This window comes from Lepisma saccharinum, chromosome 1 (genome assembly GCF_977018435.1).
Source record: "Lepisma saccharinum chromosome 1, izLepSacc3.1, whole genome shotgun sequence".
NCBI lineage: Eukaryota > Metazoa > Arthropoda > Insecta > Zygentoma > Lepismatidae > Lepisma > Lepisma saccharinum.
In genome coordinates this window covers 95,017,305-95,033,118 of record NC_139229.1, presented here as the reverse complement: position 1 = coordinate 95,033,118, position 15,814 = coordinate 95,017,305, and the positions used below count along the sequence as shown (strand labels likewise).

At 39.3% G+C, this 15,814-nt stretch overlaps 1 protein-coding gene across 2 annotated transcripts in view; it reads right to left on the bottom strand.

Annotated features, from left to right (window-relative positions):
• Positions 1-5,650: 5,650 nt before the first annotated feature.
• The window catches only part of LOC145985011 (uncharacterized), a 39,111-nt gene continuing 28,947 nt past the window's right edge, over positions 5,651-15,814 (bottom strand). The window contains exon 4 of one of the 2 annotated variants that reach the window (XM_083118503.1): positions 5,651-5,851. In XM_083118503.1, coding sequence (XP_082974629.1) covers positions 5,814-5,851 — 38 coding nt within the window. In that variant the 3' untranslated portion in view covers positions 5,651-5,813. The remainder of the gene's footprint in view (positions 5,852-15,814) is intronic. The other variant, XM_083118512.1, reaches the window with a different exon arrangement.

Sequence of the window (15,814 nt, the reverse complement as noted above, 5' to 3'; positions counted from 1 at the left end):
GAGATTTATTTCTGAGAATGGAGTAGTTGGAAAATGATCGCCTCACATGTTTGGATTGCAAACACCCCCCAGCCCCCACACACACACACACGCATACAAAGGATATCGGCTGTTGTTCTTATAACGAAATATCACATATTGTGTGAAGAAAAATTGGAGCCTATTCACATCCCTAAGGAACTTGGAAGAAAGTCCACGTAGATAGAGATTGGGAAGTTCTGTTCCGACAAAATCGGGATGTATATAGTAAATTAAAAAGCAAAGTGCTACCTTGTGCTTTGAAGGAAGCCATGAAGGCGTGTAGGGGGTGTGGAGATAAGGCCCCAAGCTTTCTTGATTAGGCACAAAGTGGGGATGATGTGATCAGCACCACGGCCCTGGCCGCCTTACTCCCCCCCCCGAGTTCCATCCAGGTACCCACTTACACGACGCTAAGTGAGCACCGGAGTCGCTTGAACAGGTGGACAAAATCCCGATTCTCCCCCGTCGGTGTTCGAACCCAGATCTCTCGCATGGTAATAAAACGCCCTAACGACTGAGCTACTGCGGCACATATAGTAGACTATGTAATTAAGGCAAGAATTATTTTAGCGTTTCGTTCAACATTTTTAAGGGAATCATTTTCGAAGATATAACGTGTAGCTCTTGTCGGTTTTGCAACCTGGCTTGAGAAAAGGCGATTTTCAGACCAAGAACATTCCACCTGACAAGTCACGCGACTTTCCTACATTTCCTGTGTCTGTTGGCTATTGCATGAAAGACGAGTTGCTCTTGAGACAGACAGAATAACCCGATAACCTAAGCGAGCAATGTGTGTTGCCTACCCTTCCGGCATTATTTAAGGGCATTAAAGTTTTATGGGGAAGAACTTTTTTCCACCACTGTACATCGCTTTGGAATTCAGGTCTACCAAACGGAAGATCAAAAATATGATAAACCTTGAAATTCCTGGCACCTGGTTGGAGCCTACCGACTGACCACCCCCAGGATATAAATTTAGTACAACAACTTTCTCTTCTCCTCTTCATCTATTGTTTGCAAGTAATTAATGTATCAAGAATGGGCTTTTATATCACAGCAGAAACTAAATTCCGGCTCACTTTGAGTCCAAAATCGCCAATAACAATTTAAGTGTCGCAAAGTAACTGTAAAAGTAACTGTTAAAACGTTAATTCTATCGTAGAAAAGTAACTGAGTTACAGTTACTTTTAAAACTAACTAGTTACAGTTACATTTTCTCAAAAAGAGTAACTGTTGCTTGCATGGACGTCCGCAGGATTTTTTCCAGGGAGGGGCAAGGAAGGTATTTTTTTCCAGGGGGGCAAACAAGTCACATTTTCCACCAAAAGAGTGTAGTTCCCTAAAAAAACATTGCTTAAATTTGAATTTATGATGTTAATGCAATAATTAACAGATATTATTGTGGCTAAAATGAAATTATATGTGTGAAATACATAATTTTTGGTTGACTTTCATTTTCCACGGGGGGCCACGGCCGCCTTGCCCCCCTTCCGGACGCCCATGGTTACTTGTAACTGAGTTACATGTAACTAGTTACTTCCATACACTGGTTTCAATCAACTTGTTATACTGGATTACGCTCAACATTTCTATATTTTCGAATGTAAGCCACTGACGCTTTGAGCTCAGCAACTTACATTACATTGCTACATTATCTTGGGAACTATTGGTGCTGCAATGATTATATTATACCATTTGATAGCTCTCGTTCTGCTCTGCAAAATGAGACTATAGGGTTTTATGTAACTGATCAAGAACCAAGAAGAATGAAAATCGTTTATTTTTCTGTCGATTTTTCAACAAAACGTGAAAGAAAAGGAAGGAAAGGGGCGCTGAAGCATCAAAGAGGGGGTAAAAAAAGGGATAAATGTGCTAATGTCACGAAAAGGTGCAACCAAGTGTGTTCATTTTACTTGATTTCATGTCCTATCTCAAACGATCGGTATGAAAAAAGCTTTATTTTTTGAAAGGTGCTGCACCTTAAAATCTGTTCTCTATTCGTTACATATACACACAGTTGATTAAAATCATCATTTGTCTGTGACATGTGCATTAGTAGACGGTTATGACATGGAGGAAGATGTTGTATTGATTTATTGAACATGCCGACTGGCCTTGTCATTCAGCAGTTCTTATTCTCATTACCTTATCGATCTGAGTCCTTCTACAGAATGCATAGACATTGTGCAAATTGAACTCCCGCTTTGAGGGGATAGTGACAACGCCAGAACAGAGAAGGGATATATTAATTTTAATAATATTTTATACAAATTCTGGTTTTTACTACTATGATGTGTATGTTAATTGCAGAAAAAATCAGAATAATAAACATTGTGCTACCATAATGTGTAATATGGTGAATTGAATAATATAGAGTATCAGTGGCGTAGCGTGGGATTTTTAAAAGTGTTACCGGTTATCAGTAGGACATTTAAGGGAGGAGCCGTAAGACTTGGGCGCCGCCCACCTCATCCCCCACCCCAATGTCTTCCAAGTAGTTCATATAATATTAATCTGGTACGTCTGCAATTCAATACTAGATTTTGGTAAAGTTATTAATCAGGGGAAAAAAATGTTGACATAAGGACTGAAGTGAAATCGCAAACATTGGTTGTTGACACAATAATACGTAATTTGATACTTACAGAAACATCGAAGGCTACTTATAGAGCAGATCAATCCGACGACTCTTCTTTGAAAATAGTTATATGATGCTGTGGTCCCGGGTTCGAATCCTGGCTTGGGCATGGACGTTAGTGATGTCTATTCATCAATTTCATCATATCATCACTCATCCCCATCTTCGCAAACAGCCAAAAGTGGCACGAGCGAAGCAAAATCAATCAAATCAAATCAAAAGGTTCTATGATGCTGTCATAAAGTGAAGTTTTTCATTTGAATTTGAATTTTTGGGTGCGTCATGGTCATGGTCTATGTTATCCACACCTGAATTCCATACTTTTTTTTCACCCGAAAATAGAGTAGGCTACATGGCCAACAAAACAGTTTCGACAACTGGGCACATCCACATAACTACGGATAGTCGTTATACCACGAAACATTGAAATGTCGGTCATATCCAGCAGACGACTTGGTTCTTAAATTGTTCAAAATAGGCTTTGGCCTCCCTTTCGCTACAATTTCGCTTTTTTCTGCAAAAGAACAAACCAAAAGATTGCTTCAAAATATATTCTATCGCACAATTACACACACTGTTCAGATAGGATGAAGCCCCCACCTCGGAACGCGGAGCAAGCTCCATTCCGCTTGTTAATTAATTGACAATGCCCGAAAACAACATAAAGACGAAAGACACCACTCACAAAACTCGCACTGCACAGTCCCTCCCGCAAACCGTTGCTTACTTTTGTAACACGTGAAGCACCCTCCTTGCCCCTCCCCTCTCAGCATCGGCGCTTCCCCAATATTTCCTTCGGAACCTGCAAGAAGTCCAGTTCTACGGGGGATGATCGAAAAAAAAAAGGTTACAGAGCCTATTATGGCTTATGTGTTAGACATAGCTGGAAGATCAACACACCTGATGATGGACGGCACTCAACACTAGTCCTCGATGTAATCACCTTTTTTGTTCAAGCATTTGTCACAGTGGTACATGAGGTTTTCCATACCGGTTCCACAGAAATCCGCGTCAAGTTCTCGTAGCCACCGTGAGGCAGCTTTTTTGACATCATCACATGTCAGATAATGGTGGCCAGCCAACCAAATGGTAGTCCCAGCTCAGCTGATATTAAGCGTAATGGTCTTCTTCTGTCCTCACAAATACACTCATCCACAAGAGCACAGTTCACGTCAGTGGTTGAGCCACTGGTCCTACCGCTGTGTCCAGGGTTGTCATTAACAGTACTGGTCCGTTCTTCTTTGAAGGCACGACACCACTTCACTACATGTTGCCTTGAAATTATCCCCTCCCCATACACCTCCACAATCTGCCTATGAATGTCAGCAGGAACCACACCACTGCCTCACTTCTACTCTTGACCAATTTTCTAGTCGAGTCACCATTTTAAATGTCCGCTTCTCGGGTATACATGGTCAGAATCCGAAGTCCTCAAACTCGCAACAAGTCAAACATGTTATTAATTTACACATAAATTTTCGTTACGTTACAGTGAATAAAACAAAAGTTATATGCTTTGTAACCTTTTTTCCCGATCATCCCTCGTACTACTGTTGCCATCTTAGTTCTTTTGAAACCAGAATGGCCCAAATGGCGAAACTTTTCGTTTCAAATAAGACGTATGTAGAGTAGATCTATATTATATACTTACTTTGGAGTAGATGTAGTCTTCATCTGTTTCCTAACTACTCCCACTCCCATGTTTCGCTAAATCCACAGACATCTTATTTCTGACACCACTACTATTTCGTATATTTTACATCCCTTGCTACAATTAAGTCTTTCGCTTTATAGGATAATCGTGATCGTGACTATGAGGATGCATGGTGAATTATTGAAATAAAATTATTATTTCTTTGTGTATGTAATTATTAATTTTTATAATTATGTAAGTAAAATAATAACAACAAACATTGAAATAACCATTTCTTGCTGAGGATTCGAATGTGCGACACCTGGCACTTCAGAGAGTGCTAAGATAACAATATATTATATGTGTGAAATATAGAATTTTAGGTTGACATTTTTAGAAGGACAGCGGACCCCTTGACCATACCCATCCCTCTCATCTCCTTCTCGCCCATGATGTCGAAGAAGGATAAAGAGGACTGTCGTAATCGCTGATATTTAGAGTAAATACAAAATATCACTTGGTAGTTTGCTTTTCCCCCAGTGTGATTTGATATTTTTAAATTTTGATTTGGCGATTTAAGTCCACTCATGCACAGTAATGTTAATCGGGACAGTTTAAAGTTGGATCCGAACCACTTGTGCCTCCACCGGGTATCGAACCCGGGATCCCTTGATTACAAGGCGGCGACGCTACCACTGCGCCATCGTTCCCCAGTGTGACTGGACACCTTCATAGTAAGATAGACCCCATTAGGCGACTTAGCTCTTTTCTGTCAATTGAATATGGCAACACTGATCTGTTTCCGGTAAGGATCACCGGCAACTGCGGCGGCTACTCCCGCCGTAACAGTCTTTGCCGCTACGCGAAGTCTTCCTTGCGTTGGCTCAGGGCCCTTTCCTCATGTTGCCTGAGGAGGGTACCGGATCAGTCCTCCTCTTCGCTTTTGCCGGTGTCTGAAAAAATGTCAGTCTGCAATGTTTACTTTACGACAATATTACCAGTTTATGTACGTAATAATATTTTAAGACAGGTACTTCAATTCTTTATATTTTGGTGTTACCTGCGGTAACAGCGGCTACATGCACGCCACGCCTCTAAATTATGCACTCGTCCAATAATAAAAGTTTATAATACAAATGTTACAAAAAGAGGAGAAACAGTTTCTGTTTTAGGTCAAAATTGTTCAAGGTTTGAGCTCACAATCAGTACAACTCCGGAAGAAATGACAGCTCATGAGATTGCCACTACCACCCCTACAGGTCAATGTTTTGCCAGCTTTACTATTATTTTAACACACTAGTAGATATTTTTAAAATAAGAAAACATTAATATTATTTAAAGATTTATTGCAGCTTGAAAAAACAAGGTGCAAGCTCAAAAGTAAAATATCTCTAAAAAACAAAAGCTTGTTGCATTTTATACTGGTTGAGGGAGACTGTGCTATACATTTAACCAATGCAATTATTTATAAAATATCCAAACTAAGCTCTGTTTATCTTCATACTGAACAAAGGCACAGGTTCACATTCTTCTTGAGAGGAGTTTGGCAATCCAACGCTCTAGGAGAGAGAAACAAATACTTTATTACAATCGAAGTAATAGTTTTTCTCATGTGCAGTCTCGAGAAATAATGTGTTGTAGCTAAACATAGGAAAATGCATTTTCTCTGATCCTGTATATTTGGCTTAAAAATCTACAAGTGAGCACACTTATCTATACTAGCATGCATAGCCGTGCGCACTGAGGGTGCCAGGGCACCTCCTAACGTGGGGTGTAAGGGGCGACCTTCTGGTAATGCAGCCAAAAGTCAACTTCACTTCCATTTAGTACATCCCGGTAACCGCAGTCTTGCAGGCCAAAGAGACTCTGGCGTCTGGACCTACAGTCAGTATAATTAGTGGCGAGCGCAAGGGGGGGGTTGGTGGTGGTTATAACCCCCCTTTTCCTAAAAAAATCATCAAATGCAGGAAAAGATGGCAAAATCAGGGTTGACTTTTAAAAAATGTATACCAAACCCCTTCTTTCGAAATTCCTGGGCACGCCACTGAGTATAATCATCTGTAGGGTTGTGTGTTGCTCTTAAATATGCTGTGGCCCCCTTTAGAGCTTCAGCTTTTAGCCTAGGTAAGGAGATTTTAGTCCTCATGGACATGTGCTGATTGTAGTTATGGAAATGGGCTGGCCCCCTATAGTGTGATGGGTTCAAGTAGCCTAAGTGCTGACGCACCCAAAATTTTCAATTCAATTCAAATCAAATAAAACCTAATGTGTCTTAAAAAAATTTTAAAATTAGAAACTACTATTAAAATAATAAAAATAATATCCGTGTTAAAATAAAAAAAGGAATTTCATTTCATTTTAGATTAACCCGCTCTCTGTCTCTCACCCCAAAACAATATGATATTGTTTCAGTGGCGGAGCGTGACCTTTCCAACAGTGTAAGCCTAGCATGATGAAGGTTATTTCCCGTTGTGCTTATTTTTGGGCTGACATGGTTAGTAATTTATCCACACACATCGACCCCCCCCCCCAATTTTTTCAGAACACTTCCCTGGAATTTTTCACCAAATCAAAAATTCTGGATATCTGATAATTAAGTCAGTGTTATTCCTATCACAATGAGTAACGTATCGATAAAAAATATGCAAAGTTAGATAAAATGAATAATAATAATAATAATAATAATAATAATAATAAACAAACGAAAACAGAAGGAAACAGAGAAGTGCTGAATACTTTTTACAACCGCATAACCAAGTATCAGCTCCGTATCATGAATCGCAAAATCGGCGCACTTTATTTTTCGTTTCTGTTACTATAACACCATTAAGCCTTGTTTCCATGATTATGAAAAACTAAATATGCTGACCAAGGCAGTAATTTATTTTATTAAAAACATAAACTAAACGTAACGTTTCAACCTTCTAGCAAGGTCTTCTTCAGACTCTGTATCAAGTACAAAAGTAACAAGATACAAAAACAGGGCATTATATATACACAAACATTACTCCCTCCAGACTATTTAGAAAGTTGTTTGGAACTTTCTAGCAGGTGACTTTCACTTTCCAACTGTACTTTCACCTAAAAGGCTAAACACAATTACTTCCATATAGAATGTGGTTGGACTTTTAATCTCACGCTCTTTTCCCTTCATTTTTCTTCCTTCTCCTCTCCTCTTTCTCTCTTGTCCTTTCCACTCTTTCTAACATCTTCTTCCATTCTTTGTTTAACTTCAATCCCCCATTCCAGTTCATTGTGTCTTCTTCACCTTTCTTCTCTATTTCCTTGGCTTCCTTCCATTTTCTCACTAGCATCCTCTTCTCCCTTCCTATCTGCTTAGCCTCATCCCACTCTATGTCATGTCCTGTTTCTCTCGTGTGTTTAAATATTGCATTTCTTTCTCTCTTAAGTCGTACATCATCCCTATGTTGTTTCAACCTGTCTTTCAGCCTCTTTTTCGTTTCTCCTATGTACACACTCTGACATTCTTTACATTTCACTTCGTAGATAATCCCTTCCTCTTCCTCTTCTCTGTTTTCCTTTTTCTTGTTTGCATTCCTCGCTATTCCTAAGATGCTTCTGCCTCCCTTCCTGTAAGTTTTAATGCCCGCTTTCCTAAGCACTTTGCATATCTTTTCTGTGGTCTTCCCCATACTCCTTATTCCAAACCTTCTCTCTTTTTCTTTCTCTTCCTCTTTTTCTTTCTCTTCCAATTCTTCCCTGCCCGTTTTCTTCCTTCTTCTGTTTATGTCCAGTCTATCCTGCTTCTCATAGCCATTCTGTTCCAGCTGTTTCCATAGGCTATTTATTTTGCCTTCTTTTTCACATTCTTTCATGCATATTTTCTTGATTCTGTCCTCCATATTCTTTATAAAATTTTATAAATTTCTAGGTTTCTCCTTTTCTCCCTTCATGTTAGTTTTTTGCTTCAGAATTCCCTGTTCCTGGAAAAAAAAACCTCCTTGAAGCACCACCGGCTCAAATTTCCTTTGCAGTCAACCATTCATACCCGACAACGCTGGAGCCCCTCCTCTTGCACGACCTGTGTCTCGCTGGCGTGTATTCAGTGAAGCCAACCCAAGCATAATGGTGCTAAATCTCGCACAAGTTTAAAAAGTCGTTTGTAAGTTGGAGCTATAAATAAAACAACAGGGCCACTTTTCGTTCTGGTTGAATTTTCTCAAACTTTTCAAATAACGTGGAACCCATGCCGTTGGTTGAACCATTCGAATTTATATTTGTTTTTGTTATAAATTAATATTTATAATATGAAAATCCCAGAACAATTTAGTAGTATGTAGTATAATTTCGGAGTTTAAACGACACCATGGATGTCCAGAAGGGGCAAGGCACGAAGACACTTCCTAAAATAAGAATGTCAACCATTTTCACACATACAATTTCATTTCAGTCACATCAAATTGTTAATTATTGTAAGGGCGTTGCAAAAAAAATGTTAACTTCAAATTGAATTAGTATATTTTGAGAAGGGAAATATACCTAGTTTACCCCAATCCCTGAAAAAGAAATACTTTCCTTAATCCTCCCTGGTGGAAAGAAATACTGCGGACGTCCATGAACAACACTTTTTCTAAACATGAGGTTTGCAACTCTGCTGTAAGCCTTTTTTTTAGGAATACTGGGCCCTAAAGGGGGGAGGGGTGTGACCACCTCAATCCCACCCCCCTTGAGCACGCCACTGACTGCTACCCCAAGTGTCGACGTCACCGCACGTCACTGATAATAATCAGTAATCACGTAGTAAAGATGGGGTTTCTCACTTTCTAAATCGCACAGAGAACCTCTACAAATCGGCCAGCACTTGTCCCCAGTGGCGTGATCAGGATTTTCGAAAGGGGGAAGAGTTACGTTTACAGTTTTAGTACGAGTAGTTAGCTCCCATTTTAGTGGGGTCGGAACGTCGGAAAATATTTCACTTCCGGCGGAGAACGTGCCCATTGGAAGGCTGATACTACATTAATTCCCGAACCTAAAACACCCCAGACCCCAAGTTTTTAAGCCCTCGTTTGTCTGTAATGGCGTCTTCAAAATGGCGGTCATGAAGATTCTATTCCTGAAACCTGTTAGTTATTGCAGATATTGATCATTCATGACATCTTATTTTCATCTAATTTGCAGTTTATAACTGTATTATGATAATAAGAAATTAAAAAGACCCACTTTATCAATAATATTAGATATGGCGGCCAATATGGCCGCAAAAGTCGAAAAATAACCCTTTCAGCTATTTGATCATGTTTGGGATCAAACCTTATGACTTGGAGGTGCCAGAACTCAACGGTAGCATCCAAAATAGTGTCAGACTAGGCCCATGAAATAATAATAGTTCAGTTTTTGACAATCTGTGTATATACGGGGTATAGGACAACTGCGTTATTATTGCAGATGGCGAAAAATGGAAAGAGGGGAAAGTTGTTGGAAATATGAGGTTTTCAATATAATATGCTTGAATTTTCAACGTAGCATGCACCGTTGAGGCTGCACGCTGGTGCGAGCCTCAATGAGAACTGACATTGCCTTGTTGCCACATGCTTCGTCCTTAAGGAGGCATTTACGTTATCGCAACAACTTACTGTACTCGGTAAATTGAGAATGATGACGCAAGATTAGAGGCAAAGTAAAAAGTGTGTGTGTGTGCCGGCGCGCGCGCGTGCGTTGGTGCGTATACACACACACACATACGCACAAGCACACAACTGCAAAACCTGTAAATGTGGCTAATGTTATCTGAAATAGTGGTTGTTCATCAAGGCCATACTGATATGAACAAAGGATAACATTTCGAAACGAAAGGGGTCTTCTAATCAGGGTAGATCACCACTAAAATATATTTGGGCTCAGACAACATCTTCTGTTGGCGCAAAACAGAAATGCCAACAATAATGACGATTAAGAGGATAACGGTTCACGCAGACTTCGCCTTCGGTGCTCGAGAGTAGTGCTATTTGGTTGTTTCTAAGTCATACTTAGTAGGTATGCATTTGTAGCCTCTTTTTTTATCAATTGAATATCAGTTTTTGACATATTTTGACAATTTTTTGTCGATGTTTTAGCGTTTAGCGATGTTTTAGTAAAATTTCCCTTTTTTCCCTTTTTTTCCCACTCATACTTGGTAGGTATATCACGATCTTACGTGATACAACTTAACCTATCTTTTTTTCTTACGATTTTTTATTTTTTTTACGATCCTAAGTGATATAACTTAACCTATTATTTTTTTTATTTACGCACCGAACTAACCTACAAGGGACTCTGTTTGTTTTAATATTTCAGTATTTTAAGGTTTTCACAAATTTTATATAACCTAAAATGTGTTGGATGTTGATTTTTTTTTTAGTATGTGGTAATTTTTTTTTACGAATTTTAAAACTGTTCCGTCACCCTCTCGTTCTTCACGTCGTACGCGAAGGACTTCTCTGCGATGAGGTTGACGCTGCACACGGTATCGGCAGGCAGCGCGTCGTGGAACTCGCAAACGATCTTGATGTTGGTGCGATCGTTGACCACCACCTGCTTCGGCTTCGTCGTGTTGATGACGAACATGGGTCTCCGTGCTTTGAATTCGCTGGGCGCGTAGTACATGTCCACGCTTCCCTCGGTCACGCGCTTGTAAGAGGTGTAAGCTTCGTAAAGTTTGAGGTAATCATCTTTGGTCATGTCGAGGTTGTAATTCTCGCGCGGGAACACTTCGTTGCGTCCATTCTTCAGATAAACGTTCTTGATCTTGCAGTCGTCGAATTCGCAAACAGATTTTTCCTAAGTCTTACCGTTTCCAACATAACCCCACTTCCGGTCGCTATTTTGGATTTCCGAACATAGGTTCTATTCATATTTTACTCACATATAGGCGTACATGATGAATCACCAAACAGATTTTTCCCAAGTCTTACCGTTTCCAAAATAACCCCACTTCCGGTCGCCATTTTGGATTTCCGAGCATAGGTTCTATTCATACTTTTTCTCACATATAGGTGTACATGATGAATCACCAAACAGATTTTTCCTAAGTCTTACCGTTTCCAATATAACCCCACTTCCGGTCGCTATTTTGGATTTCCGAACATAGGTTCTATTCATATTTTACTCACATATAGGCGTACATGATGAATCACCAAACAGATTTTTCCTAAGTCTTACCGTTTCCAAAATAACCCCACTTCCGTTCGCCATTTTGGATTTCCGAGCATAGGTTCTATTCATACTTTTTCTCACATATAGGTGTACATGATGAATCACCAAACAGATTTCTCCTAAGTCTTACCGTTTCCAATATAACCCCACTTCCGGTCGCCATTTTGGATTTCCGAGCATAGGTTTTATTCATATTTTACTCACATATAGGTGTACGTGATGAATCCGCAAACAGATTTTTGCTAAGTCTTACCGTTTCCAATATAACCCCACTTCCGGTCGCCATTTTGGATTTCCGAACATAGGTTCTATTCATATTTTTTCTCACGTGTAGGTGTACGTGATGAATCCGTAAACAGATTCTTGCTAAGTCTTACCGTTTCCAATATAACCCCACTTCCGGTCGCCATTTTGGATTTCCGAACATAGGTTCTATTCATATTTTTTCTCACGTGTAGGTGTACGTGATGAATCCGCAAACAGATTTTTCCTAAGTCTTACCGTTTCCAAGATAACCCCACTTCCGGTCGCCATTTTGGATTTCCGAGCACAGGTTCTATTCACTCTTTTTCTCACGTATAGGTGTACGTGATGAATCCGCAAACAGATTTTTCCTAAGTCTTACCGTTTCCAAGATAACCCCACTTCCGGTCGCCATTTTGGATTTCCGAACATAGGTTCTATTCATACTTTTTCTCACGTGTAGGTGTACGTGATGAATCACCAAACAGATTTTTCCTAAGTCATGAATTGGAGGGTTCTATGACAACCTATATTAATTCTCGTAAGAGAACAGAAAACACACAAAAAAAAAACAATACTGTGGTCACTACAACAAATAGTCTTCTTCAACCCCAATCCAACAACCCAAAAATCATCATCCTAACTAGAACCGTGTAACTATCTGCCATCTGTTAGAGGTTTTGTGAACTAAGTGGTGCTTTGTTTGTGTGTAAAAAAAATGCAATGCTTTTTGCACTTGGTTATCATCACCTAACATGTTATTAATTGTTTTTTAAAATTAATTACAACTGAAAACTAATAATTAATATTATCTAAAGTTACTAATTAATATTATACATCTAATTGATATATTTTTTTTGTTCTTGTTACTAGTGTTGGGTAATTATAGTTGTTGCAAAATATAGCTCTCGCGTATGACAGTTTCTGAGTTTTGTTGGGTATATATAGACGAATCAAAATTTTACATGGTATGTTAAATTTTATGTTAGGGTACATGGTAGGAGAAATCATTGTATATTAGAGCGCTCTTTTAATGATTTGCCTATAACTGCATACAGGCAGCCGTAAATTTAGCATAAAATATCCTGATCCTGTTTCTTCTAGCATGTGCGACGTTTGTTGTGGTGGGATCATTGGGGGAAATGTGATTCTCTCAATATGTCATCTGACTTACTAGCATATGCGATACGAAGAAGAGGTGTGTATGTGGCTTACTAGGATTAGGCTCATGGTAATGAGGTCCTAGTAGTTGAAACCTTGTCGGGGTATTTTGCAATTTTTTTTCAAATATGAACACGTTAAAACTGAACTGTCTCGGATTTTTGAGTTTTGTATTCGCCCTGAGAAAATTCTATATAAAATAACATACCTGAAAATTATATTCACAGTAGATTGATTTTTTTGAGTTTTGTAATCACCTCAAGAAATTCTATATAAAATAACATACCTGAAAATTATATTCACAGTAGATTGAATTCTTGAGTTTTTTGTATTCGCACACAAGAAATTCTATATAAATAACATACCTGAAATTCTATTTACAGTAGATTGAATTTTTGAGTTTTGTAATCACTCCAAGAAATTCTATATAAAATAACATACCTGAAAATTGTATCGCTATATACTAGATTTTTTGATTTCTGTGATTTTGGAGAAAGCAATGGCATCCACCACCAGTTTCAATCGTAAAAATGATAAAACTGAATGTGTTACTTGTGGGAAGCTAATCTCAAGGAACAATTTGTCGGTACACAGGGCAAGATGTAGCGAAACAGGTTCGAGAATTAATCGTTCGTTACCTTCTAAGCCTTGTGCTCGATGCGGAAAGATGATTAGCATTGCAAATTTAAATAAACACCTGAAAATTTGCAAACCATCGACCGAACAAAGAATATTGAAAAGAAAAATCGATGATCCAGAAACCGAAGCTTCCACTTCCAAGCAAATTAAATTATGTAATGAACGAAAACCAATTAGATCTGCATTTAACCGTCATATTCAGGATTTCTCTTTTACTTCGGAACCAGGCCGGGATATTCTTAGTTTCTTGCGTGAAACGAAAACATCCGTGATAAATATTCTAAAAAATACTCGTAAATTGGAAAATAATTCCATAAAAGTATATGTTGATCTATTTTCCGAATACGAAAAAGTCGATGGTACAACAAGTATTTTTTATCATCGTACAAAAAACCAGGCTCTTCATTTGGCGGACGTCGATAATTTGGACGAATTTTATTCTGATCTTTCAAATGAACTGGTTAAGAAACACGACGATTTCGAGGCTAAAGGGTCGGGATGGTCTCTGTGTGGAAGTCCTCACACGTTAACTGTTTACGTGAACCGATTCTCGCCTCTTCGCGCTTCCAGCTACGTTCCTCTTCCACCGAACATTCAACACAAGAGGGCTGTGTTAAATATACAGAACAGTGATAACAAGTGTTTTCTTTGGTGTGTGTTGGCGGAACTTCACCCGATTTATTGGTCAAATAATCCAGAACGGGTTTATCATTACAAACAATACGAGTCCGAGTTTGAAAGTGTAATGTCTGGCATCGAATACCCGATGACCATATCTGATATATCAAAATTCGAAACACGAGCACGAGATGCAGAAGGAAAACGCTTAATCATCAACGTGTATTCCTATACGTTGGATAAACATGTCGTGCATCCCGTCAGGATAAGCGATGTCGACGATAATGATGCTCGTGTGATTAATCTTCTTCTAATTTCAAACGACAGTGTTCACCATTACTGTCTCATTCGTTCACTATCACGCTTGGTCAGAAGTCAATCAACCAAGCATGCAAACCACATCGAAGTTTGTCCAAGGTGTTTGACCACGTTCGACGATCGAAAACGAGTCGATTATCAAAATTACACCGGACGTCAGATTGCTATCGAGAAACTTGCCGAACATAAAATTTATTGCGGTGGCAACAGACCGACTCGCATGTTGATGCCGAAATCAAAAGAGGTCGAAGAATTTAGGATGCATAAGGCATTTTTGGAGCATCCCGCAATCATCATTGCTGATTTTGAGTCTTTTCTCAAACCGTTGTCGTACTGCGAACCAGACCCCGAACTTTCTTCCACAACACCGTATCAGTTGCACGAAGCCTCGAGTTTCGGATACGTTGTTGTGCGACAGGATAGGATAGATGAACCGTACGTTTACCGAGGACCAGACGTAATCAAACATTTTTTTGAAAAGATGGTTGAAGAGGTTGAGACCATTGGCAGCCTCTTACGCGAATCGAAACCAATGCTTCCATTATCCAGCGATGAACTTCAATCTCACAATAACATTGAAACGTGTCCGGTGTGCGATCAACGTTTCACCGACGAGAACCGGAAAGTATTTCACCATAATCACTTCACCGGAAACTACATCGGTGGAATCTGTAACACGTGTAATCTAAAGATCCAAAAACCTACGTTTGTCCCCATATACCTTCATAATGGCAGCGGTTACGACTTCCATCTCTTAATTCGGAATCTTGGATATGATAGACAAAAAATAAATATTCTAGCAGAGAATGAAGAAAGGTACATCAGTGTCAGCAAGCGAGTATTGATTCCGGGAACAAACGAAACTGTGGAGATGAGATTTTTAGATTCTTACAGATTTTTATCTGCGAGCTTGGACGCTCTTGCAAGCAAACTTTCGCCTGAACAATTTAGAATAACGAGAGCTAATTTTCCCACCGTAGACATAGAAATGATTAGACGTAAAGGTATTTACCCTTACGAATATGTTAGTGATAATTCTAAATTTAACGACGACACTCTTCCACCTCAAAAAGAATTTTACAGTCGACTCAGAGAGAAAGGAATCACGGACGATGAATACGAACACGCGCAACGGATGTGGGACAAATTAGGATGTAGGACACTCGGCGATTATCACGATGCCTACTTAAAACTGGACGTGACAATACTCGCGGATGTTTTTCAAGCATTCAGGAAAACGTCGGCGAATATTTACAAATTAGATCCTGCATATTTTTACGGTCTCTCGGGCTTAGCGTGGTCTGCCATGTTATTACAGACAAAAATAAAACTCGAATTGATACCGGACGTGGACATGTTATATTTTATCGAGAGGGGGATACGAGGTGGAA